Here is a 27,964-nt window from a genome sequence, read left to right as displayed (position 1 = left end):
AACGCGTTTGACAACTGCGCTGTCTAGTGCTACCATACAGTCATTGGGTGATACAGTCTCATTTTCCTGCTGCGACACTATCACGTGACTGTATGTATCAGTGTCTGGAAAAAAGTTCAGTTTTTCTTTGACATCGAGCGCACCAGGGACTACGAACATGGGACTACTACGGGATGAACTTCTGAAGTCAATATGGCACGCATTCACAGCCTTGGACGTGGATCAAAGTGGGAAAGTGTCCAAATCTCAGCTTAAGGTAGGCTTTAAATCGTAGCTAGTAGGCCTACAGTATTATTCCATAATGAAGTAAAAAAAAAAAAATGTTTGATCAAAAACCGAAACTTAGATTAATTCTAACATTGGAATATTTTCTCATGTTGCTGATCCGAATATCAGACACAAACAAAAAGTTCTGATCAGTTGGATAAAAAAAGATTTGACCATGTATCTGAGATATTAATTTTAATTCCGTATACACTATACTTTTATGTGCTGCTTCGCTTCCCTCACATTAGTGAATTTTGTGTCAACTGCCAAGTGATAATTCCGTCGGGAAACATCGACAGCAAAGTAAAGACACATTTCTGCTGTCCCTCAACTCACAGGCTACTCAGTTTCTGCTTATATCAGAAGTATTTTCTCTTACTCATGTCTGTGTCTAACTTTTTCTCACAAAAACAGGAATAACAATGGTTCTATGGAAATAACCGTTGTTGATTGACAGATACCCATGAATGTGGGACATGCATGCCTTGATGATAATCTTGCTTTACACACGATATTTTGTCATTTGGACAGAATCTACAGTAAGAGTGTTGAGATTGTAAAAGGCAAGGGGCACTGCTTTGGAAGGGTAGGTATTGTTTTCCTGTCTGGGTCTGTCTGGTGGTCTGTGTACCAGCCAGGCTCTGATGAAGACGCTACACTCAGCATTTACCGACCTCAACGTCTTTTGGACTTCTTTTTTGGTCCGTTTTTTGGTGCTGTCTGGATTTACTGTATTTTGTTGGTGTTTTTTTTGGTGCAGTCCAGACCGTTCTTGATTTCAACTTCCAAGGACGTTGATTTTTGGTCCTGCCCGGACCAAATCTGAACCAATCATAGACATATATACATACTTTCGACATCCAGAAAATAAGTATTTTCGATGTCTGGAAAATATGTCTTCACCTTTCATTCAGCACCTAAATTCCACCTGAGCTATCACAACACTGCATAGTGAACATCCTGACTGGCTGGGAAATGTTGTCAACCATCCATTGTTAATATTGTTTTTCAGACAGTCCAGTCTGTTCCGTTTGTCTAGATTATAGATGTTCATGAGTGGCTTGTTTATAAATATCATAAGATTTATTTTGATATATTTACTTCGCTCTACACCTCAACAGGGACCTTTTCAACACACTTTTTGTAAATGTTTCCAGGAAGGAACAGAACTAATTCTTGGGCAGTGATGCTTGAACTGACAGCAACACATGCTTAGTCATGCATGTCAATGTGATCTTAGACTAAACAGAGGTCCTTTTGAAAAATCACCATGTGTGTTAATGGAGCATGATGCCCACTTGTATGAGGAATCTTTTTGATATCCCTTGAACACCCCAATATTACTGTAACATCATCTCTCTACTATGCCCAGTGAATACCAACAGTATGACAGTAACCTCGCCCCCAGACTCATTGTGCATAGCCTGTATAAAATGCTTCTGAGCATTGGGGGGAAGTACCTGGTGAATGATATTACTATGACGGCAATGGTTTCCCTGACTGCATGATCTGACTGTGGCCCTACAGGTGCTCTCTCATAACCTGTGCACTGTGATGAAGATACCCCATGACCCAGTGGCCCTGGAGCAGCACTTTAAGGATGACGATGAGGGCCCTGTGTCCAACCAGGGATACATGCCCTACCTCAATAGATTCATACTGGACAAGGTGAGCAGTAAGAGCACCTAGCCTGGTCCAAGATTTGTTTGTGCTCTTTCCAACTACATTGCTCATTGTCATGCCAAGTGGCTCAGCTGTCTAAGTGGGCTCCCGAGTGGCGCAGCGGTCTAAGGCACTGCATATCAGTGCTAGAGGCGTCACTACAGATCCTGGTTTGATCCTGGGCTGTATCACAACCGGGGAGGGTTTGGCTGCGGTAGGCCATCATTGTAAAATAAGAATTTGTTCTTAACTGACTTAAATAAAATAAATAAAGTCACAAAGAGTTGGCAGACTCTTCTGATCATAGTTTAAAAGATGTTGTAGCGAGTGCAGCGAAATGGGAATGTTACGAGTTCCTAACAATGCAGTAAAATGTCAAACTGACATTGCACTCAGGCTTCTGAGGACCTGCGTCATCCTGTCTCCTCACCTCAGTGGGTCTGTTAGTGGAGGGCTCTGGGATGTTGGGTCCATAGAAATAGAACCACTAGAATGTACATAGCCCCTAGGTCGACAGATCCCTCAGAATGAGGTGTAACTCTGCAGTGCCGTATCCCCATAGTGGATGATAAGACTTAATGGGAAGTGTTTTATGTGTGCCTTTAGAAACATTGTTTAAGGCAATGCTTTTCTGTATATAACTTTCCTTGCTCATAATATGATGAGTGTTATTGCTATTTTCAGTATTTATCTTAGTTTCTAAGATATGCATGCCACCCATATTAAAATGTATTGGTTTTTGAGAAATAAATGGAGCAAGCAGGATCTGTTTGACCTTGAACAAGGCTGCCATTGTTATGGTATGTCTACTGTGTGAGTGGCAGAATCTTTCTGTTTCACAGCCATCAAGGAGGTGTGAGACCCACCATTGTGAGTTATCGAAAGAAAAAACCATGTGTGCTGAAAATTACTGCAACGAGTGCAAGAAAATATAGCCTTCGTTTCAAAACAAACGTCCATTCAGCTTACATCAGCTACTCCCATTTCCTCCTGTGTCATACATTGCATTTAGAAGTGAAGGGTTAACACGCACACTACTATAGATCTATTCCAGAACATGATGATTGCATGATGCAGAGTCTTTGGTTTTCGCTGAGTCTGTTTTCTAGAAAAGCTTCACACTCTGACTGGTAAACACCTTGTTGTTTCACGTATTGCAGGGGTTCTCAAACTTTTTGTGGCCGGGGACCCTTTTTGTGATAGCAAATTTATAGAGGCCGACTCATAATCAGAACACGACTCGAGTGAGATAAAAAAAAATAGCATACAAGGAGTTTTATTATGACGTTTGTAGTGCATGGGAAGGAGATTTCAAAGGCCCATCTATTGGCATCAGGAGAGATAATAATTACTTATGTCCTTTTTAATATTCAAGCAGTCAGCCATTGGTAATGAATGCACTGACTTTGTAAACACCAGTGATAAAGCAAGAAGTGATCTTCAAAGTTTTTGTCCTCAGTTCTCTAGTTGGCAGACCATCAGATACAGCCCACATCTGTAGACTTGCAAGGCTTGCCAACTGTTTCCATAGCAATAACACTAACACTGATGTCAATTAGTAAACTGCTTTAGTCCTAGCGCTATTTGTACTTGGGGGCTATTTCCTTGCCTTTCTTCTCCGGAATCTGACTTGAATTAAAATGAAGAGACGAAGAACATTATGTTTGTACTTCACATCCTGTGGGCTAAAACGTAGGGCAGAGAAATATTAGGCTACTACTGACCCTTTCTAATCTTATTGCTCTTACTTACAGTATGTTGAAGAAAAATAGGGGAAGTTATTTCGTTCTGTTTTGTGTAAATGTTGGCTTTGTTTATGTTAATTACAGGTTAGGGATAACTTTGACATACTGGAGTTCAACAATGTGTGCTGGACACTGTGTTTCAAGAAAAACATCAACATGAGCCATCTTCTCATCTCCAATGATGATGCCTTCAAGGTCTGGTGCATCTTCAACTTCCTGTCTGAAGACAGGTACCCACTGGTCATCATCACAGAGGAAGTGAGAGACAAGACAACACCTTTAATACACATACATATCTTATTTGTTCAGCTGTAATAATGCTCTTCTAGTTAAAATTATACCCATTCATACCACAGGACTGACTCACTGTGTCCTCTCCTCCCCCTCCAGATTGAGTACTTCCTGCGGAAGCTGATGGAGGCCATGGGAGGCATTTGGAATCAGGAGAGGTTTGATGATTACAAACTCACGTTGAACAGGAAGCAGCAATGCCTGAGTGCCTGGGAGCTGATAGAGCTGGTTGGCATGGGCCACTTCAGTAAGGGCATGAACCGCCAGACTCTGTCCATGGGCATCTCTGAGGTCTTCCAGGAGCTCATACTGGATGTTCTCAGACAGGTTTGCCTGCGGTACCCTCTCTCACTACACTTTATGCATCCCAAATGGGACCATATTCCCTGAGTAGTGCAATACTTTTAACCAGAACTCATAGGGCTCTGTTCAAAAGTACTGCACTAAATAGGGAATAGGGTGCCATTTAGGACACAGTGACTGTCTACTCTACACTGACCTCTGTCAGACCTCTGCTGGTGGTAACAATAAAATAGGTATAGATAAGATATTACAATCTTGAGTGTGACAGATTCATGTATTTTTTCCTGAAGGGCTACATGATGAAAAAAGGCCACAAAAGGAAAAATTGGACAGAGCGCTGGTTTGTGCTTGGACCAAACTCTATGTCATACTATGTGAGTGAGGACCTCACTGACAAGAAGGGGGAAATTTTGCTGGACCGCAACTGTTGTGTGGAGGTAATAACAATGTATTATTCCATTGGTCACTCTTAATGCTATCATTAATAAATAAATAAATAAATAATTGTGTGGAGCGTTAGAATGCATGTTAGCCCACTTTTGTTAACCAGCTTCCTTTGGCATTGTTAACCCATAGCCTACAATTTATGCGGCCCCACGTAAATGTAATTAAAATAATAAAACAATCCTCAACAAAATCTATCTGTTTAAGTTAGAGATATCTGTTTTTTTGCATGGGCTGCGTCTCAATCCACCGCATCCACCGATATCGCTCTTCCGCATCTGTGTTGAAAGGTGGCAGGGCTAGAGCGGTGTTTGTCAGGCCATGAGACATGCCGAAAAAACAGTATTTTCACGAAAACGTCTGTAGCGTCCGCATTCCACTGATTTCAAAACTCGGTCCTCTAGAAAGTGGAGAGCAACACCTTTGCAGTTCGACGACATGATATCTTTCAAAAAAGCCGCGTTAGAAAGGATTACCTACACATACTGACCAATCCGAACTCATCTCTCAGCATGTCCAGCCCATCCATTATCTTAGCCAATCATGGCTAGCGGGAACGTTTCTGTCTTTTTCTGTGGCTAAACCAAAAAGGCTCGTAATTTAACAATTTTATTAGTATTTACAGATGGCATACAAGTTTGTTATTTTTTTTAATAATGTTATTATTTAATTTTTTTACCTATTTTTCTCCCCAATATTGTGGTATCCAATTGGTAGTTACAGTCTTGTCTCATTGCTGCAACTCCCTTACGGACTCGGGAAAGGCGAAGGTCGAGAGCCGTGCGTCCTCCGAAACACAACCCACTGCTTCTTGACACAATGCCCACTTAACCCGGAAGCTAGCCGCACCAATGTTTCGAAGGAAACGCCGTACCCCTGGCGACCATGTCAGCGTGCACTGCGCCAGGCCCGCCACAGGAGTCGCTAGTGCGCGATTGGACAACGATACCCCTGCCGGCCAAACCCTCCGCGAACCCGTACAACGCTGGGCCAATTGTGTGCCACCCCACGGGTCTCCCGGTCGCAGCCGGCTGCGACAGAGCCTAGACTCGAACCCAGAATCTCTAGTGGCACAGCTAGCACTGCGATGCAGTGTCTTAGACCACTGCGCCACTCGGGAGGCCCACACGTTTGTTATTAAGGCACATGAAAGTTCACATGTTCCAAAAGGCATTTCTGCCAAAAAAACGCATTTTGATTTTTTTTTAAAGTTTACGTTCAAATGGCTCACCTGTGAAGTAGCGACATGCAACATACGCCTAGTTTCCTGAAATGAGTCACAAATTCAATGTTTCATCAAACTCTAGAGGGTTAATGGGGTCAACACAAGGAAGTGTGCAGTGAGTGAGTGACGTCTTGTTCTCTCTGCAGTCTCTACCAGACAAGGAGGGGAAGAAATGCCTCTTTATAGTCAAGTGCCGAGACAAAAGCTTTGAGATCAGTGCATCGGATAAGAAGAGGAAACAAGAATGGATTCAAGGTAAAGTGACCAATCCCTCACCACCATCTTAACAGATTCTGTAAACAGCACAGCTTTTATCTCACCACATTAGGGTTTATTTTTAAATCTCAGAGGAACTTGTTCTCACATCGCTCTGTCCCAGCTGTGTGTATATCAGGGTGTAGGGGTGCTGCAGTAGATAAAGCAGCCAGCCTTTCTTTATCTGACTCCTCTCCTCACATCCCCTCCCAGCCATCCAAACATGCATCCAGCTGCTGAGGTTGGGCCTACCCTCTCCGCACCTTGAGGCCAGGCTGCGGCGCAGGGAGCTCAGGCAGAAACAGCAGGCTGAGCAGGGGGAGCTGGAGGAGAGGATGAGGCTGCTGCAGATAGCCAATGAAAACAAGCATAGACAACTGGAGTCCATGAAGAAGGTACTGTCTATTTCTCTGTCCCTCCCCCTCTCTCTCTCTCTCTCTCTGTGTGTTTTGCTCCCTTTGTTCCTCTCCTCTCTCTGTCAATTCAATTCAAAGGGATTTATTGGCATGGGAAACATATGTTTACATTGCCAAAACAAGTGAAATAGATCATTAACAAAAGTTAAATAAAAAATCAGAAATTAACTGTAAAATAATAGATACATTTCAAATGTTGGCTATGTACAGTGTTATAACAATGTACAAATAGTTGAAGTACAAAAGGGAAAGTAAATAAACATAAATACGAGTTGTATTTACAATGGTTTTTGTGCTTCACTGGTTGTCATTTTCTTGTGGCAACAGGACACAAATAATGCTGCTGTGATGGCACACAGTGGTATTTCACCTAATATATATGGGAGTTGACCAAAATTTCATTTGTTTTCGAATTCTTTGTGGGTCTGTGTAATCTGAGGGAAATATGTGTCTCTAATATGGCATTTGGCTAAAGGTCAGAAAGTGCAGCTCACTTTCCATCTCTTTTTGTGGGCATTGTGCACATAGCCTGTCTTCTCTCGAGAGCCAGGTCTGCCTACGCCGGCCTCTCAATAGCAAGGCTATGCTCACTGAGTTGGAAGTCAAAGCTTTCCTTAATTTTGGTTCAGTCACAGTGGTCAGGTATTCTGCCACTGTGTACTGTCTGTTTAGGGCCAAATAGCATTCAAGTTTGCTTTGTTTTTTGTTTAGTTCTTTTCAGTGTGTCAAGTAATTATATTTTTGTTTTCTCCGGTTGTGTTTCTGTCCTGGGGTTCTGTGGGGTCTGTTGGTGTTTGTGAACAAAACCCCAGGACCAGCTTGCTGAGGGGACCAGGGATGGGAATTTGACCTTCTTTGACTGTTCGAGTACTCTCATGATTTTTTTTGGAGTACTCAAAACAAAATAAGCTATTTTAAGAACAAGGGTGGCACTGGAAAAAATGTGTGCGTATTTATCTACAGTATATGCCAACAGTGAGCAACAATGCCTAATTTATCAGAATGTTACAGATAACGAATCCTAATTGCTAAATTGCCTCATATATATTCAGTCAATAAAAAAACAAGTGCCATTTAAGATTAATTTATTGACACTGTAATAACAACTGGTTATATTATATCGTTGAACACAATCTTCAAAAAGGTATGGCTGTGCAATGGCATATCCTTGTTTTGTTAATTTAGCAGACAAGATGCTCTTATTTCCAGAACCCTTATTACACTCGACACCTATTTTATAGTAAAAAAACATTATGTAATATAACAGAATAAAATATAACAGAATAGTGCGAAGTGATTCGCATCTCATGTCTGGAACAGTCATCATTTGAAATGCCTAACCTTAAATGAAGACCAAAGGGGCCTCCCGAGTGGCGCAGCGGTTTGAAGCACTGCATCGCAGTGCTAGAGTCGTCACTGCAGATCCGGGATTTGAGCCCGGGCTGTGTCGCAGCCGGCCGCGACCGGGAGACCCATGAGGCGTGTCGTTTCTGATTCAAAGGAGAGAGACTTTTAGATTTCTTAAAAACAAACAAACTTGATTATTAATTATTGCAATAATGGAGTTGGTCAATGACCACTCACAAGTTACACGCTACCCGAACCGCGTTGCAAAATAAATGTACACATACATTTTATTCAATCATTGCACCCACACTGCTCGCGTGCGCCAACGAGCGTCTGCTTTGCCAAGCGCTAAAATAGAATTTGCTTCTATTTGTGATGCCCGAACGCAATGCAAGTCCTGCTCATTGGCTTTTAGAAGCATATACCCACGTGCCATCTCCTCATTGGTTATACCCACGTGGGTGATTGAAAGATGAACTTCGGTCGGTCGGTCGGTCAGTTGTGGTAATACACCTTATTATGAAAGTCAGATGCCAATCGCCATATAAAGTCCAAAGAAGAAAAAGCCTGGAAGGAGGAGAGATGACTAGAAACGATTCGGTTGACCATTTTATGTGTGGATTAATTGTCATAGTAGAGGACCTTGTGCATTTCAGGTAAAATAACAACTCAACGTTTATATCCCAGGACAAATTAGCTAGCAACGGCAAGCTAGCTAAATAGGACAAATTAGCTAGCAACTGCAAGCTAGCTAGCTGAATTTCCATAATTGTTTAATGGTTTTCGACCTGTCCCCAAATTAATATAATTGGTTCAGAGTTTGTTTTGATATTTCAACCTGCGTGTCGTGATCGCGTTTGGTATGGGGGGACAAAATCAATTTGTGCATGATGGCGCAGGCTGACGCACGAGCGTGTCTGGTTTGGGCATGGTGTTAAGTGATCGCTGAGAGCCCAACAAACAGATTTGGGTTGTAGCTCTTTATAGCAAAGTACATCCTCCTGAATGTTCATGACAAACAACAGATGTGTAGAATTATACAAAGGTACATTGTGCTATCAAGCAACAGACAGCAAAATTTACATTGCGCCAGGTTTCTGTCTCTAGGTCATTTACTACTTGTTTATATGTCACACCCTGATCTGTTTCCCCTGTCTTTGTGATTGTCTCCACCCTCCTCCAGGTGTCGCCCATCTTCCCCATTATCCCCTGTGTATTTATACCTGTGTTGTTTGTTACCAGATCGTCTTGTTTGTCAAGCCAACCAGCGTTTTTGTGTCAGCTCCTGCTTTTCCTCAGTCTCTTTTCTAGTCCTCCTGGTTTTTGACCCTTGCCTGTCCTGACCCTGTACCCACCCACCTGACCACTCTGCCTGACCCTGAGCCTGCCTGCCGTTCTGTACCTTTGCTCCACCTCTGGATTACCGACCTCTGCCTGACCTGACCCTGAGCCTGTCTGCCGTCCTGTACCTTTGCCCCTGTTGCTATAATAAACATTGTTACTTCGACACGGTCTGCATCTGGGTCTTACCTTGATACCTGAAAGTGCGAATTCCATGAGTTATCTGGGAGGCCGCCTACCACGGTGGTAACCCCACAGCTCCGCAGCGACTCATTAGTCACTCCACCTTCTCGGGAACCCCGCTTATCTCCTCTGGAACGCTTCAATGGAGAGCCGAGCACCTGTCGGGCGTTCCTAGCTCAGTGTGCCCTCGTCTTCGAACTTCAGCCCTCCTCCTTCTCCTCGGATCACTCCAAGATAGCCTACCTCATCATACTGATGTCCGGAAGGGCTTTCACCTGGGCTACTGCCGTGTGGGAACAACAGCCGGCCATATGCGCTAGTCTGGAGGGGTTTGTTGGAGAAGTAAGGAAGGTCTTTGATGACCCTTTCTCCAGGCAAGCGGCCGCCCGGAAGCTAATCCAGCTTCAGCAGGACTCCCGCAGTGCAGCTGATATGCGGTGGATTTCCGCACGTTGGCAGCAGAGAGTGCTTGGAATCAAGAGGCACTGTTCGATATGTTCCTGCACGGCGTCTCGGAGGAAGTCAAGGCCAAGCTTGCAGCCCGGGAGTTACCTACGGAGCTCAATTACCTCATCGCTTTGACCATCCGTATCGATGGGCCATTACGGGAACGACAGAGGGAGAGGAAGTTGGATCTCGCTCGCACGCCCAGGGATCCCACCTTGCCTCCGAGTCATCCCGGAAGCTCCCGATGGTCTCGTTGCCGAGAGAACCCAATGCTTCCCGACCTGCCCCAAGGGCTACCGAAGACGGCTGAGTTACCGCTTCTTGAGCCTATGCCACTTGGCAGACCTGGGCTGTTGCCAGCGGAACGGCAATACAGGATTGCCACGAAGATTTGTCTATATTGTTAGACACTTGGTCATTTCGTGTCCTCCTGTCCGTTAAAGAAACCAGGCTCACCGGTAGGAACAAGCACTCTGGTGGGCCATATGGAGAATGTTTCTGCTTCCCCTGCTCACACCCCTTTTCATGCCATTCTGCTGTGGGGAGTCCAGTCCAAATCTCACAGGTTCTTATTGACTCCGAGCTGAACATCCCCCCTCAGCCCCTCTCCATTCCCATGGTAGTAGAGCGCTGGACGGGCGCTCTATAGGCCGAGTCACCCACAACACCACTCCCAGCAACCTACAGGTGTTGGGGAACCACAGCGAGGCTATCCAGTTCCTGCTCATCAAGTCCCCTCTGATTTCCGTGGTATTGGGATTCTCCTGGCTCCAACGACACAATCCCCTCTTAAACTGGTCTACTGGTGCCATCATGGGCTGGAGCCCGTTCTGCCACGCCCATTGCCTGAGGTCAGCACAACCTGCCCCGGGACGTCTTTCTGGGGGCTTGGAAGGTGCCCCGGATCTCTCCGCTATTCCTGCGGAGTACCAGTACCTCCGGGAGGTGTTCAGCAAGGCCCAGGCCACGTCGCTTCCGCTCTTCTATTCTTCTTCATGGAGAAAAAGGACAAGACCCTGCGCCCGTGCATTGACTACTGGGGACTCAATGACATTACTGTTAAGAACCGTTACCCGCTACCACTCATCTCCTCGGCCTTCGAGCCGTTACAGGGGGCCACTGTGTTTTCCAAGCTGGATTTAAGGAAAGCGTATCACCTGGTGCGGATACGAGAGGGGGACGATTGGAAGACCACCATCAACACAGCCAGTGGCCAGTATCTGGTCATGCCTGTTGGCCTCACCAATGCCCCTGCTGTATTCCAGGCTCTGGTGAATGATGTCCGCCGTGACATGTTGAACCGGTTCATCATCTTCGTCTACATTGATGACATCCTCGTCTTCTCCCGCTCCCCTCAAGAACATGTGCTCCATGTCCAGCAGGTCCTTCAACGCCTTCTGGAGAATCATCTGTTTGTGAAGACAGAGAAGTGCGAGTTCCATTGCTCCACCATCCCCTTTCTGGGTGACATCATCTCTGCTGGGAGTGTCCAGATGGATCCCGGGAAGGTGAGAGCAGTGATGGATTGGCCTCAGCCTACGTCCAGGGTGCAGCTGCAACGTTTCCTGGGGTTCGCCAACTTCTATCGCCGCTTTATCCGGGGTTACAGCACCCTGGCTTCCCCCCTGTCAGCACTCACCTCACCCAAGGTTCCATTTACGTGGTCTCCAGCTGCTGACCGGGCGTTCTAGGACCTCAAACATCGCTTCACCACAGCTCCCATCCTGCTTCAGCCTGACCCATCTCGTCAGTTTGTGGTGGAGGCCGATGCTTTGGATGTCGGAGTGGGGGCTGTCCTGTCCCAGCGTTCTGCCCTCAAGCTACATCCCTGAGCCTTCTTCTCCCATCGCCTCAACGCCATGGAAAGGAACTACGGTGTGGGGAATCGTGAGCTTCTCGTGGTGAAGATGGCGTTGGAGGAATGGAGGCACTGGCTGGAGGGGGCGGAACATCCGTTCATCATGTGGACTGACCACAAGAATCTGGAGTATTTCCGCACCGCCAATCGCCTCAATTCCAGGCAAGATAGATGGGCCCTGCTGTTCACACGGTTCAACTTCTCCCTATCATACCGGCCGGGATCCAAGAATGTCTAGCCAGATGCAATGTCCCGCCGCTATAGCCCCACGACTACTACCCCGGAACCTGTTGATCAATTTCTTCTACAGATGATCAGGTCTATATAATGATCAAACTTATATATTGGTAGTAGAAAGGAAACACAGGCTATTTGTTTAAGGATTAAAATGATCCTTTAGTAATACAATTGGTGGCAGAAGTTGGTTTAGAGTACAGTATATGATAGCTCTCCCCAGGTTCTGCAAAGTGTCTAAGACATCCTGCAACTCATATAGCCTCCCCAGTCCTCCTTGCGTGACTTTCCCTGGCAACAGCATTTTAATAAATCTAACCTCCCCCTGACAGCAGCAACCATCTTGTCAGCAATTAAAAGCTCAGAAGTGGGTTTGACCGAAACTTGACCTTTCATCACAAGTATAGGGTCATAACAAGGTGAACGAGTCTAAGCATCTTCTGACAGGTGACTGTTTTCATCAGGCCTGCGGCGGCCATGTGTTCTCAGAAAACCAGTCGTATTCTCAGAACCTCAGATAGCCACGGTATAGTCCTCCAAACAGGAGGAGTATAAGTGTAGGCGGTTTCCGCCATCTGATAGTGTCTGAAGGACACAACACTCAAAACAGGTGTTAACACACACACAGAGGTCTCCTAAAGAGGAGACCTTACAGTTTATCATAAAACAATTTATTAACCCTTTAAAAGGTATGAGGCCTTGGTTTAACCCCTTCAAACCCGAGACCATCCTTCCCACTTCAAGCCTGGCAACGGCACTCAGCTACGGAATAGGGAAGCAGGTCCGTGAGGCGCAGCGTTCCCAGCCGAACCCCGGATGTTCGTTCCTGACGCCGTCCGCTCCGTGGTCTTGGAGTGGGCCCACTCCTCCAGACTTGCCCGCCACCCGGACGCCTGTCGGACCCTGTCCTTTGCTCCAGAGCTTTTGGTGGCCTACTATGGTTCCTGACGTGTCCGCATTCGTCGCTGCTTGCACGGTGTGTGCACAGAACAAAACTCCTTGGCAAGCACCGGCTGGTCACCTCCAACCTCTGCCTGTCCCCCACCGTCCCTGGTCTCACTCACTCTCCCTGGACTTTGTAACGGGTCTTCCCCTGTCTGATGGCAACACCGCCATCCTGACCGTGGTGGATCGGTTTTCCAAAGCCGCCCACTTCATTCCTCTCCCCAAACTACCCTCTGCCAATGACATGGCCCAGCTCATGGTGCAGCACGTCTTCCGGATCCATGGACTGCCCGTGGACATGGTCTCTGATCGGGGTCCTCAGTTCTCGTCCCAGTTCTGGAAGATGTTCTGCACCCTCAATGGGTCGTCGGCCATCCTGTCCTCCAGGTTCCACCCCGAGTCCAACGGCCAGTCGGAGCGAGCCAACCAGGACCTCAAAACTAACCTGCGCTGCCTGGTCTCTGCCAACCCCACCACCTGGAGCCAGCAGCTTGTGTGGGTCGAATACGCCCGCAACACCCTTCCCTGCTCTGCCACAGGCCTATCTTCCTTTGAGTGTTCCCTGGGGTATCAGCCCCCGCTCTTCCCTGAGCAGGAAGAGGAGGTCGGCATACGTTCTGCCCAGATGTTTGTCCGCCGTTGTTGTCGTACCTGGAAGAGAGCCCGGTCGGCCCTCCTCAAGACCACCTCCAGGTATCGACAACAAGCGGATCACCATCGGAACCCAGCTCCCCGGTATCGTCTCGGGCAGTAGGTATGGCTGTCCACCCGTGATCTGCCCCTCCGGGTGGAGTCTCGCAAACTGTTCCCCCGGTTTATCGGCCCTTTCCCCATCTCCAAGATCATTAGCCCCTCTGCTGTCCGCCTTCTATTGCCCCATACCCTTCGTATTCATCCTACATTCCATGTGTCTAGAATTAAGCCCGTGTCTCACAGCCCTTTGTCTTCTATTTCCAGGCCCACCCCTTCTCCCCGTGTCGTCGAAGGCCATCCGGCGTACACGGTGAGATGCCTCCTGAGGGTCTGGGCAGGGGTTTCTAGTACTGGGTCTTACCTTGATAACTGATATTATACAGAAATACTAATGCAACATAGGACACTAGGTCCTTCCCTAAAATTATGAAGTCCAGTGTTCATCTGCGATGTGGGAGAAATAAACTGGAGGGAGGTTTTGCCTGTCCCTGGCAGACAGGCCAACATTTCACACAGACACTAATCATGGAATGCAGTCTTTAGGTTTTATCATCAAGGCATTGTAAATCAACTGTCAGCATTCTAATATAGAGCAATGTGAATAACATAATGTTGTAATTTCCACCACAGCCAGCACACAATTGGCCCAGCGTCATCCGGGTTAGGGTAGGGTTTGGCCGGCCGGGATGTCCTTGTCCTATTGTGCTCTAGCAACTCCTGTGGCGTGCCGGGCGCATGCACATGTTTCCTCCGACACATTGGTGAGGCTGGCTTCCGGGTTAAGCGAGCAGTGTGTCAAGAAGCAGTGCAGCTTGACAGGGTTGTGTTTTGGAGGATGCATGGCTCTCGACCTTTGCCTCTCCCGAGTCCGTACAGGAGTTGCAGCGATGGGATAAGACTGTAACTACCAATTGGATATCACAAAAAAGTGGTAAAATTGTAAAGATGAAGAGCAAAAAGATAATATTGGGTTTCATGAATTTTTACAATATAGCATAGTAACTAGTGACAACCCCAAAGTAGCCTAAATGGAAAATGACGCAATTATTCCAAAACTGCAGCTCATTGTTGAACACGTATTTTCCTACTTAAGTCAACCAGTCCATTGAGAATTTGTGGGACAAGGAGGGCAAAGGAAATTTCAGGAGCAGAACTGTGCAATGCTTGGTTTGGTTTATTTATTTTTTTGTGTCCTGCAAATGCACATGTACAAATGGAACACTAGAGTCAAGACAAATTAACATGGTCTTTTTTGACCAAATAGTTTTACAGTAAGGAAAAATGTGATCTTTGGTTAAAGATAAATTATTGATGTCAGTTCAAGTACTCAAGTACTTTATTTCTCATGCCAATCCCTAGAGGGGACTCTTCTCTATGTTCATCTCTCTGTAGATGATGGCTTTGTTATGAAAGGTTTTGGAATCGCTTCCTTTTAGGTGGTCCTAGAATTGAACGGCTCTATTCTGGATCTTGATAATTAGCAGGTATTGTCCTAATTCTGCTCTGCATGCATTATTTAGTGTTTGAATTTGTACATTTGGTGTTTGTCCCATTTTGTGAATTATTGGTTGGTGAGCAGACCCAAGACCTCACAACTATAAAGGACAATGTGTTCTATAACTGATTGAAGAATTTTTCGCCAGATTCTAATTGGGATATTTAATTGTATGTTCCTTTTGATGGCGTAAAGGCCCTTCTTGCCTTGGCTCTCAGATTGTTCACAGCTTTGTGGAAGTTACCTGTGGTGCTGATGTTTAGCCTGAGGTAGGTATAGTTTTTTTCTGTGCTCTAGGGCAATGGTGTCTAAATGGAATTTGGATTTGTGATCCGCGCAACTGGACCATTTTTGGAACACCATTATTTTTGTCTTAATGAGATTCACTGTCAGGGCCCTGGTCTGACAGAATCTGTGCAGAGGATCAATGTGCTGCTGTAGGCCCTCTTTGACAGAAGAACCAGATCATCAGCAAACAGTAGACATTTGACTCAAATTATAGTAGGTGAAGTCGGGTGCTGCAGAATGTTCTAGTGCCCTCGGCAATTCGTTGATATACAGTATATGTTGAAGAATGTGGGCCTCAAGCTGCATCCCTGTCTCATTCCACGGCCCTGTGGAAAGAAGTCTGTGCGTTTTTTGCCAATTTTAACCGCACACTTGTTGTTTGTGTGCATGGATTTTACAATGTTGTGTGTTTTTCCCCAAACACCACTTTCCATCCATTTATATAGCAGACCCTCTGTCTCTCTTGCTTTCTCTCTCGCGGTCTCTTTCTCGATCGCTCTCTCACATAATTGCTAGGTAGCTTCACACTACTTGTCATTAAAATTTTATTCAGAGTGTCAAACCCCCTTTCATTCAGAACTATGACCCCCACAGAAACTGACCTGCTCTCTCAGGACAGGGAATCCTCACACCTCTCCCTGTTACTAATCACACTTTTATTGTCCTCTGTTTGTCTGCTGTAAATGACAGTTAACTTTTCTGCCTTAGGGCTGTAGCCCCTTAAGAATGAACACTAAGAATGTTGATTGTATTCTATGGTCAAAGCTACAGGTTCTGTCCTCATCCAGGCCTGTTTCCAAGCATTTTACACAAACCTGTCACACATTCTTCCACTCTCTCAGCTGAGACAACCCAGACTAAATCGGACACATTCATGGCCCATCAGGGCTGATTGTAGTAGTTACATTGTAGGGTTATTATAGTAGTTTGGGAATTATACTACCAGTTGTCGGCTGACCTCAGTAAACATGATCATTGATGTCATTTTACAGGTAGCCTACTCCTGAAGGTACACAATATATTATAATGAGCCTGTTACAGTATTTGTAAAATGCTTCACTATTTCTTAAGTCTGTGGTGAAAGCACTTGATGGAAAAGTCCAGTGGCTGTGTGAAGGAGGTGTGACTGTTAAAGAAAATAGGCTGATTATATGGTGGAATTCTGTCTCTACTCTTTACAGCATTCGATTATAATGGACAGAATGAAAGGTCAGAGCTTACCCACCCTCCCTTTCCTGAGTCAAGGAAAACCCCTCTATCTCTCTCTCTCTCTCCCTCTCTCCCCCTCCCCCTCCCTCTCTCCCTACTTGCTTTCTCCCATACCCTTTTATTATATATTTTTGTACATGTATACAAATATAAATTTTAAGTTTACAGTTAAGTATTGCTGTTTTGATGAACAATTTATTTAGTGTAGGTTTATTTGTTATTTGTCACATGGCTCAGATGCTCTCATAGTATTGCCTGGGGGGGGGGTTCTGTTATTCCCAGAGGAGTTTCAGTTCCTCATTAATGAACACCATACCGTGAATTCTCATGCTTAACTTTGACCCATGTTTAACTAGTGTAAAATTTGTAGAGAACTTACCTTAATTCCCAAATGCAGTGAATCAAGCATATTATGTTAGAAATGTTTATGAATTTCAGAAACAGATCATTGTCCCCCACGATGAAATCAGGGAGGGGACTGTGGATCTGTCTCCGTCCGTTAGTACGTTTCTATGCTCATACGTTAGTCAGATGCGATATCTCAGACAGCATTGGCCCGATTTTGTCAACTTGGTTGAACGATGTGTCTTGCTATAGAGATCCGGCATTTACAAAAGTACACTGATTGGCCAGATGATGGCTCTATAACAACAGATTGAAAATGCTAATTTTGGAAGGTCACGCCCTTCACCCCGTTTGACCTAAAGTCATAAAATTCGCTACATAGGTCCCTTTCCTCACAATGAACAATTTTGCCTTAAGGACACATAAGGTTCGCCATGATGGATTTACTCCCATTATGTATTTTGTGAAAAACACTTAAAATACTACTCTTCTGGTAACGAATGACCGATCTGAACGAAACTTGATATGTGGCATCTATGGACAAAGGTCTCTCAATACAATATTTTCCAGACTAGTACCTAAAACAACATGGCCTCTATTGACCAATAAACATAGTTATTTCCGTCATTAAAATGCAAATCAATTTATAACATTTTTGACATGCGTTTTTCTGGATATTTTTGTTATTCTGTTATTCTGTCTCTCACTGTTCAAATAAACCTACCATTAAAATTATAGACTGATCCTTTCTTTATCAGTGGGCAAACGTACAAAATCAGCAGTGGATCAAATACTTTTTTCCCCCACTGTAGGCGGATGCGGTGGATTGAGACGCATTCAATGCAATGTATTATGCTAATTAGATTTCCACGGGGCGCGGACATCAACCTTAGGGGGTTAATCTGTTTGACTCAGAGTGATGAATTTTGGCCCACATGCTCAGGGATATGAGTCCAGCTAACCCAAGCAATATCTCAGACACCACTGGCCCGATTTTGACTAAACTTGGGTGAATGATTCATCTTGCCATAGAGATCCATAATTTACAAAATTACACTGATTGGCCCAAGGGGGGTGCTGCATCATTCCTGGGGGACGACATGTTTAATGTTGCCTTGTTTTTCATTAGATCTGAGAAGGGGAAAAAAGCACCTATGCAAACGTAGCTGGCTCAGGGACACCTGTGAAAGAGCTGATGCCTGTATTCCGGTGCTGGTCTGCTGGTTATTTAGATCTGTCTCAGACTACCCACTTCCCCCTTTGCACCAGCATCTGGAGGCCCAGCTTTTCTTCTTATGCATCATTCTTTTCTACTCAAGTTCTCAACTCAAATCCTGTATAGCTCAGTTTTAGAGCATGGTGCTTGCACCAGGGTTGAGGGTTTGATTCCCAAGGGGGTGGGGGAGTATGAAAATGTATGCACTCACTACTGTAAGTCGCTCTGGATAAGAGCGTCTGCTAAATGACTCAAATGTCAAACAAAATCAGATCAACTACCACTGTCCAATTGTTTAAATATTATTTTGTTGCTGTATTGTCACAATTATAAAGGATAAACATATGATAAAGGGGTCCGATAATTCTAATGAGTGTAGCTTGTCCCACTGAAAAGCAATATCAGTTTTTTCTCCATTAGACCAAACTTAAAGGCAAGTTCCTTTTAAAGGCAAGTTCCTTTTCAAAGTAACCTTTAGTTGAGAGTGTAAAGGCTGAATTAACACTGTCACGTTGACTCAAAGCGAATGTACTTTTTTAAGACTCTGCCATTTTTAAAGCCATGTCTACCCCGTTCTTGATTTTTCCTAAATAAGTCTATATAACACACTGTTGTTGTTAGAATCTTATTATCACAAACATAATTTGTTTTATAAGCAATTTTAAGAGGACATTCCCCCCTGTCCCTCATTCACCGCCAGTCATTCACTGGCAGTCAGCCTGTGAGTGTCATAATGGTGGGTGTAGCTGGTGCATGCAGTCAGGCGCAGGGGAGAGCAGAGAATTGAGAGCAACGTAACTTTACTCAGAATCATGAATGGTGTAAGGTAAAACACTACACTTGCCCAAACACACAAACATCAACTTTTACGCACGGGCAAAAAACAGCACCCGTCGAAATAACCAGTCACCAACATTACCGAACATGACATAAAACAATCCCGTACAACACCATGGGGGAAACAGAGGGTTAAATACATGAACAATAATTAGGGGAATGAAAAACAGGTGTGTAGAAACAAAGACAAAACAAATGTAAAATGAAAAGTGGATCGGCGATGGCTAGTAGACCGGCAACGCCGACTGCGGAGCGCCGCCCGAACAAGGAGAGGAACCGACTTCGGCTGAAGTCGTGACAGTGAGGCAGATGATGGCCCCTCGAAACTACACCTAAACTATATAATCTATACATTTAAATGTATACATTTAAATTCTATACATTTATTCTGCAGCATGACAATGACCCCAAACATACAGCAAAAGTCATTAAGAACTATCTCAGCGTACGAAGAAAGAAAAAATGTATGAAATGAAAATGAAATGTATGCATTCACTACTGTAAGTCGCTCTGGATAAGAGCGTCTGCTAAATGACAAATGTAAATGTAAATGTAAGAACAAGGAGTCCTGGAAGTGATGGAATGGCCCCGCCAGAGCCCTGATCTCAACACCATCAAGTCTGTCTGGGATTACATGAAGAGAGAGAAGCACCTGAGGCAGCCTAAATCCACAGAAGAACTGTGGTTAGTTCTCCAAAATCTTTGGCCCAACCTACCAGCCGAGTTCCTTCAAAAATTGTGTGCAAGTGTACTTAGAAGAATTGATGCTGTTTTGAAGGCAAAGGGTGTTCACGCCAAATATTGATTTGATGTTGATTTTTCTTCTGTTCACTCACTTTGCATTTTGTTAATTGATAAATATAATTGATTAACATGTCTATTTTTGAAAGCATTTTTACTTCACAGCATTTTTTCACACTTGCCTAAAACTTTTGCACAGTACTGTACATGATTTTTTAAACCTTTATATAACTTGGCAAGTCAGTTAAGAACAAATTCTTATTTCCAATGACAGCCTACCCAGGCCAAACCCGGGCCAATTGGGCGCCGCCCTATGGGATTCCCAATCACGGCCAGATGTTATACAGCCTGGATTTGAACCAGGGACTGTAGTGACGCCTCTTGCGCTGAGATGCAGTGCCTTAGACCTCTGCGCCACTCAGGGGAAGTATGGCAGGGCTGAAAAGCGCTGAAAAGTAGCAGGAATATATAAATACTTATGGTAATATACTAATGGTAATATATTCATGTAAACAGGAGTAATAATGACCAGTAGCAGCATAAATGGATAAATACTTACGGTAATGGAAAATCAATAATCAATGAACGTAGTGGTAGTAATACATATTTACACAGAGGCAGGGGAAGGAGAGACAAAAAGTGACTTGTTCAAAGTCTCCTACAGAGTCACAAGCAGGTAAGACGTTTTGATGTCTATATATGTATTATTGTATCAGAAAGAGCAGATTCTGCAGTTTCTAAATCACATAGCCTTGTTAATAAACAACTCTTAAAAATGACCCCTTGAGCTCGATTTCAAAATATAATTTTGTGGCAGATTTACTGCGATTACATGCTCAACACTCAAACCACAGTAATATATTTAAACTCAAAATATGCCATTCTTTTCTTTTGAAGTGCATTTTCTTGAATTCATAATGTTCCTTAAAGCCCCCATGCAGTCTTTTTAATGTTCTTTTTTAAATCATGACAGTATGTCTAATAAATCACTATCTGTGTTCGAATACCCATACTAACATACTGTATACATACTTAATGAGTATATACTACATACTACATATATATTACATATCATTTTAGTATACTGTAAACAAACGGTATCGTTTCAGTTGAGTACTAGCGCTTCTCCTGTCTACCGGAAGTTGATGCTGTTGCTATGCAACCTCTTGCTAGCTTGTTAGCATAACAAATGACTAGCTAGACATTTTACGATTTTGGGTGTGTTCGTAAACTCAATCTGGAGTGCCAGAGTGTGCTCTGGGCGTTCGTAAATCCAGAGCGTTGTCAGTTTGTCTGTTCGTAAATTCAGCGCGCACACTGGATATTCTGGCCAATGAGTAGGGTTAATCGAGCATTGAACACCAATGGCACCCAAGCTAACGTTGGCTAGCTACTTCCAGACATAAGAGAACACCTCACTCTGACCATTTTACTCACCCTAGCAGAGCTGGTTAGGCTGTTTTTATGTTGTCCAGAGCATTGGTGACTGTAACTGTGCTGCTGGCAAAAAACAACTTTTTTTAAATTACGACGTTTACTGACACCGACCATATTCAACGGGTGTTGAGTGTTTGTAAATTCATCAGTTATTCTGTACTCTGGCACACTCAGTGTTCTGAAATCGGAGTAGATAGCCAGAATTAACGCACAACGACTATACCACTTAGCTAAGAATTATTTGAATAATCAAGTCAATAAATGTTAGGTAGTTAGTTAATAAACTGCCTGTCAAGTTCGATGTATTAGTAGTCAACTAACGTTAGGTAACTAGCTAACATACCGGTACTTACTGCTGTAATGCTATGCGGTTCATAAGGAAAGCGTAGATAACAAATTGTCGACAAACATAACGTGCAACTTAGTTGAAAAGTAATTACTTTATTACATTGCTCAACATTTTCTTAACATTTGTCATAATTAGTTAAAGCAATGAATTTGTATCCGCTCTCGTTGGACTTCTGTTGCATATTTTCCACAATTTTCTTCAAATCTGAAACGTTGTGAAGCCACGCCCATTTTCTGAAGAATTGCGTTATGGGCCCTAAAAGCACGGAAATTGTGTCCACTGATTGTATACTTCGTATTTTGGCGAATTTAGTACGACATCCGGGAACTTTCGGCATACTAACTAAATCCAAACTATGACCAATAAGCATACTATATACTCAATTTACGTCAATTATAGTGCGATAGGTTAGTGCGGTAGGTATGAGTATTCGAAAACAGCTACTGTGTTTATTTCATGAAAATAACTCCAAATATATTTTTTATAATTTATTTCCTTGGGCCTCCTTTTGCCATTGAAATGCTTTCGACCTCATAGTGTGGAAGTATCATTAAATTTTTTTTTGATAATCACGTTTTTGACTGCACTGTCCCTTTAAGACCTGCCCTTAGTGAATTAATAATGTGTTTTAGTGGCTTTTTGTTGGTAGACTACAGTTACATAAACGAATTAAAATGCTATTTTGCTCTTTGAAATACATTTTCTTTCATATTATAATGTTACCTAATACCTTCGTAAACACAACCAAAGGATTCTTTTTGCGATAAATATATTAAATGTATTTATTAGACAATTAGCATGTTGATGTCCAAAATTCTCGTCATTGCCTCGAAGGGGGGCAGGCTTTTCTAGTGTTAAGGCTTCCTCTCCCTTGGCTCCTGACAGAAACTGGAGGAGGCAGCGGCCACAGCGACTCTGGAGGAGCAGAGGAGAAAACAGACCCAGACTGACCTGCAGGACCGCTACAGAACGGACCTGGAGAGAGAGAAAATGGTAACCAACCACAAAGCTACACTCTAGCTCTGTTCCAGGAAGTGCATACACACAATCACTGCAACAACGTATTGCTCAGCAAGACTTCTCTCATAGCTTTGAATCATTGCGTTTGATGAATAACAAAGTATTATTACTATTAGTATTACTATTACTTACAGTATGAGTATTATTTATGGAGTTATCTGGGAAAATCTACACTAAACAGAATTGATTGTCATATGCACAGCACATGCTACTTTGTACTGTGGTGGTGTGTGTGCACTTGCATGTGTGCATTCATGTCTGTGTCCAGATTATCATATCAAACTGTGTGTCCATTGTCCCCTGTCAGGTTCGTCAGCAGATGGAGGAGCAGGTGGCCCAGAAGTCCAGTGAGTTGGAGCAGTACCTGCAGCGTGTCAGGGAGCTGGAGGACATGTACCACCGCCTGGAGGATGCACTAGAGGACGAGAGACAGGCCAGGCAGGATGAGGAGACCATGCGCAAACTACAGACCAGGTTAGACGCAACACACACTTGACACACTCGTAGACAGTAGCCTTACACTGAGTGTAAAAGACATTAGGAACACCTTTCTAATATTGAATTGCTTCCACTTTTGCACTCATATTTATCTAATTAACTAACTATGTTTAATTGTTACACAACTAAATTAATCATGTAACAATTAACTAATTAGGATCTGGGGCACCACGAGAATTAAACAAAAAAAAGTCTTTACCTATCACATCTATAAACAGTTAACTTATTAATCATAACCTCGTATCATATCATCATTCTGAACAGTCGTAACCTCCTTGCATTTGCAAAAACCCGAGCCTTAATTATGATTCAGTACTACACAAATTGGTTTAATTATTTATTTACTAGCTAATTAAATGGGAACACAGGATAAACACACACACTCTGCACCGGTTTTTACTGGAGACGTAATACGTTGAAAACAGGTCCCTAGCGGAATGACAACAACATGGATGCTTGTTAAAGAAGAGATAGAGAGGGACAGAGACACTTAACACTGCCACATTCAGAAACTACTCTCACCTACAATAACCATATACTTTGCACACAAACTGCCGCCCGCTTTGAGCATGACATCATGAATGTATTTACTTGAAATGACTGGGTTCGCCGGGGATCTCTCGGTGAACGGGGCAGCCTTGGAAAGGGTATTGGGCCTTTTCACGGCACGCTTGTAAGGCTCTGATTGTCCAAAATGATTCCAACAACTCTTCTACTGTTGTCCTTCTTCGTAGTAGTCCGGTATCCGGGGACTTGTCGTGTAGTCCTGAACAAAACTACAGAGTTGATTTTCCTTCCATTCACTCTTGAAGATACTTCTTTGAAGATAGGCTAGCCAGCCGTATCAATGGTTTCCCAGTGGGGTGATGAGAGTAAAGTAATACGATGGTTTGAGCAGAGTAACAGGATGGTCCTACTTAAATTCGCTTTTGAAGATACTTTACCTAGTGATTGTCCTGGAGGTGAGTTTATCGTCTCCACCTCATGTTGAGATTCAAAGTTCAAACCATTTTAAACATGTAGTTGCCGCTTTACACTTTTTGTGGTTCAATGTGTTTTTTTCTTAACCCATCATTTATACCTTTTGCTCGAAAGGGGAGGTTCCGGCAGGCAGGCACGCTCCCTGACCTCACTGTGCAATGTTTTGGAAAACAATTATCTCTTATAACTTCTCAAATCACACCCCTCTCTTAACCTCTCTGGGCTCCCTGACTACTCAACAGCCAGTTGAATCCCGTGTCGCGTTATTCAAATACCTTAGAAATGCTATTACTTCAATTTCTCAAACATATGACTATTTTACAGCATTTTAAAGACAAGACTCTCGTTAATCTAACCACACTGTCCGATTTCAAAAAGGCTTTACAACGAAAGCAAAACATTAGATTATGTCAGCAGAGTACCCAGCCAGAAATAATCAGACACCCATTTTTCAAGCTAGCATATAATGTCACATTAACCCAAACCACAGCTAAATGCAGCACTAACCTTTGATGATCTTCATCAGATGACAATCTTAGGACATTATGTTATACAATACATGCATGTCTGTTCAATCAAGTTCATATTTATATCAAAAAACAGCTTTTTACATTAGCAGGTGACTAGCATGTGACTAGCATTCCCACCGAACACTTCCGGTGAATTTACTAAATTACTCACGATAAACGTTCACAAAAAACATAACAATTATTTTAAGAATTATAGATACAGAACTCCTCTATGCACTCGATATGTCCGATTTTAAAATAGCTTTTCGGTGAAAGCACATTTTGCAATATTCTAAGTAGATAGCCCGGCATCACAGGGCTAGCTATTTAGACACCCAGCAAGTTTAGCATTCACCAAAGTCAGATTTACTATAAGAAAAATGTTATTACCTTTGCTGTCTTCGTCAGAATGCACTCCCAGGACTTCTACTTCAATAACAAATGTTGGTTTGGTCCCAAATAATCCATAGTTATGTTCAAACAGCGGCGTTTTGTTCGTGCGTTCAAGACACTATCCGAAGGGTAAATAAGGGTTACGAGCATAGCGCATTTCGTGACAAAAAAATTCTAAATATTCCATTACCGTACTTCGAAGCATGTCAACCGCTGTTTTAAATCTATTTTTATGCCACTTTTCTCGTAAAAAAGCGATAATATTCCGACCGGTAAAGCCTGTTTACATTCAACGAGAGAAAAAGTAAAAGCATGCTATCCCCTCATGCACGAGCCTCGTCTAAAGGCCCTCTGATAGAGCACGCGCTAGTGTGTTTCCGCCTGGGCCTTGAATTACATCATTCAGCTTTTTCCCGGGTTCTGAGAGCCTATGGGAGCCGTAGGAAGTGTCACGTTACAGCAAAGATCCTCAGTCTTCAATAAACAGAGCCAAGATGAACAGCAACTTGTCAGACAGGCCACTTCCTGGTCAGAATCTTCTCAGGTTTTTGCCTGCCATATGAGTTCTGTTATACTCGCAGACACCATTCAAACAGTTTTAGAAACTTTAGGGTGTTTTCTATCCAAAGCCAATAATTATATGCATATTCTAGTTACTGGGCAGGAGTAGTAACCAGATTAAATCGGGTACGTTTTTTATCCGGCCGTGTAAATACTGCCCCCTATCCCCAACAGGTTAACAAAAAAACACAAATAATTTTCCATATTACAAGCACAACCCATAGTATGGAAACTTCATCCATGTGGTGTGTATACTTTCCAAGTTACAGTATTTCCTTTATAACATTTTTAATGACATCACAAAACAACAAACAAAATGACACGTTCTACGTTAGAAATATTGTTCCAGTATTCACTTTTTAACGTGTTAGAGTTTCAGTGGGAAAAGGTCTGTTGAGACAAAGCACATTTCTTTGGTGAATTTGGAGAGCGCAAGCCTGGATTTTCTCCCTTGATTTTACAACAGGACAAGAGTGTCAATCCCCACTAGTTCTTTCCTCCCCCCACTACGGCTGAAATGGGGTCTGATTGAAGTTATTCATTGCAAACCTGATCTGACCTATTTGGATTCTCGTGGTCAGTCATGACAAAGGGATCCTAGCTTTCACCTGGATTCACCTGGTCAGTCTATGTCATGGAAAGAGCAGGTGTTTCTAATGTTTTGTACACTCAGTGTACGTGCACTGGTTAAAGGTAGTACACTATATAGGGAAAAGGGTGCCATGTGGTACACAACTTCACACAACACACACAGATGTAGTGTACATTATCGCACAAAAACAGTTGTGTATCAGTAGGCTGTGTATAGATGTTAATGTTCACATTCTCAGGCTTCTGCACCCAGCATTTGACCCAGCATTTGTTTGAGTGTCTGTTTCTGCATGTACACAGGCTTCTGGAGGAGGAGTCAGCCAAGCGGGCGGAGCTGGAGCAAATCCACCTGCAGCAGCAGAGGGCCATCTCCCAGACCCAGGCTGAGAAGCAGGAGCTGGAGAGCGAGCGGCTGGCCAAGGTGATGGCCCTGCAGGCAGCCATGTTGCAGCTGGAGAGTCTTGAGAGAGAGAGGCACGGAGCGCTGGAGCAGTACGAGGTCAGAGAACAACACCCTGTCTGTGTTTCAATATGGCTGTTAGTAGGGACCATGTCCCCTACTAACACTTCACTTAAAGTAAGGTGTTGCCGGGCCATTTCATAAACAAGATTAAAACAAATTTGGCAGGAAGTACTTCCTTTAGACCTATATGTCTGTGAGCAACTACTGGTCTTTATTCAGCTGAAGATAGTGTTGAGTCAGTGGAAGGCTGCCTGAAACAGACAGTCTGTCCCTGGCACCAAACTTGGCTTCTTCTCGTATTACTCCTCTGTCAACTGTTGACACAACACAAAACCATCATAGAGGTCTCTCCTTGCACTCTGTTGCCATCTAGTGGTGATTTCACTGAGAACTGTCTCTACTTCAAGAACAACAGCATAACTTATGTATTACTTAAAGGGACTGGTACTGGCCATCATTGAGATAAATGGATAAACTATGTGTGTGTGTTTGTGTTACAGGAGGTGAGAATGAAACTGGAGCAGGCAGCTAATAAGACCAAGAGCTGGAAGGACAAGGTGGCCAAGCATGAGGGACTGGTCCGTCTCATCCAGCCAGGTAAGTAAGAATGAGAGAGGCCAACATCACCATAGTAGAATGTCCTCCACTGCATGTTCATGTTCTGTTCTGTTCTCCTCTCCATACTCATATTACAATGCTATTGATGTCTTTCTTCTATTGATCTATTGTTTTAATACAGTCTGTGATGTTTTCTTTCTCCTTCTGTCTGTGAAGGTGATAAAGGACCACAGAGGATGACTAACTGGGGCCCAGCAGCCTTCACAGACACTGAGCTGGACCTGAGGAAGAAGTCCTGGCAGGAGAGGAAGAACCACAACCAGTCAGCCCAGTAGACTAGAGATGGTGCTTCTTACCTGATGGTACAGACATCTTACTGTGATCGTGTAGCATCAGGATACTGTTGTCTTATTGTTGTTGAGAATTAACTAATGTGTACGGTTGCAAAATTCCTGAAACTTTCCCAAAATGTCCAGGTTTTCCAGAAATCCTGATTGCTGGATTCTGGATTTCCTGCTTATTTTCTCCTAATTCTGTGAATCTTCTAACCCGGATATCTGGAATTTTGCAACCCTACTAATGTGCCAATGCTTTGACATTCCAAGTGTTTCACCATTCTGTGGTCTGATAAGTCTTTAACCAGGAAATAGAGCTGTAGATATTCAGTGAATAATACGTTAAACTTTTTTTTTTAAATAATGTCATGAGAAAGTAATAAGATTAAAGTAATAAGATAAAAGTAATAAGATGTTTTTTATTTAAAATGCCAACGCATAAGTTGTGTATCTTATAAAATATATTTAAAGACATTTCTTTA

At 43.5% G+C, this 27,964-nt stretch overlaps 1 protein-coding gene across 1 annotated transcript; it reads left to right on the top strand.

Annotated features, from left to right (window-relative positions):
* The first annotated feature begins 76 nt into the window (after window positions 1-76).
* On the top strand, window positions 77-27,964 carry LOC115167067 (switch-associated protein 70). Its single transcript, XM_029721116.1, has 12 exons — window positions 77-256; window positions 1,795-1,935; window positions 3,759-3,932; window positions 4,065-4,292; window positions 4,559-4,705; window positions 6,084-6,192; window positions 6,406-6,587; window positions 22,459-22,566; window positions 22,901-23,067; window positions 26,427-26,625; window positions 27,090-27,186; window positions 27,364-27,964. Exons 1-12 carry the CDS (start codon window positions 158-160, stop codon window positions 27,480-27,482), a joined length of 1,770 nt encoding a protein of 589 aa, XP_029576976.1. The 5' UTR covers window positions 77-157; the 3' UTR covers window positions 27,483-27,964.

The sequence above is a fragment of the Salmo trutta genome, chromosome 29 (genome assembly GCF_901001165.1).
Source record: "Salmo trutta chromosome 29, fSalTru1.1, whole genome shotgun sequence".
NCBI classification, from domain to species: domain Eukaryota; kingdom Metazoa; phylum Chordata; class Actinopteri; order Salmoniformes; family Salmonidae; genus Salmo; species Salmo trutta.
Note: the sequence above shows the minus strand (reverse complement) of the source record. Positions and strands in the feature narration are given on the sequence as shown.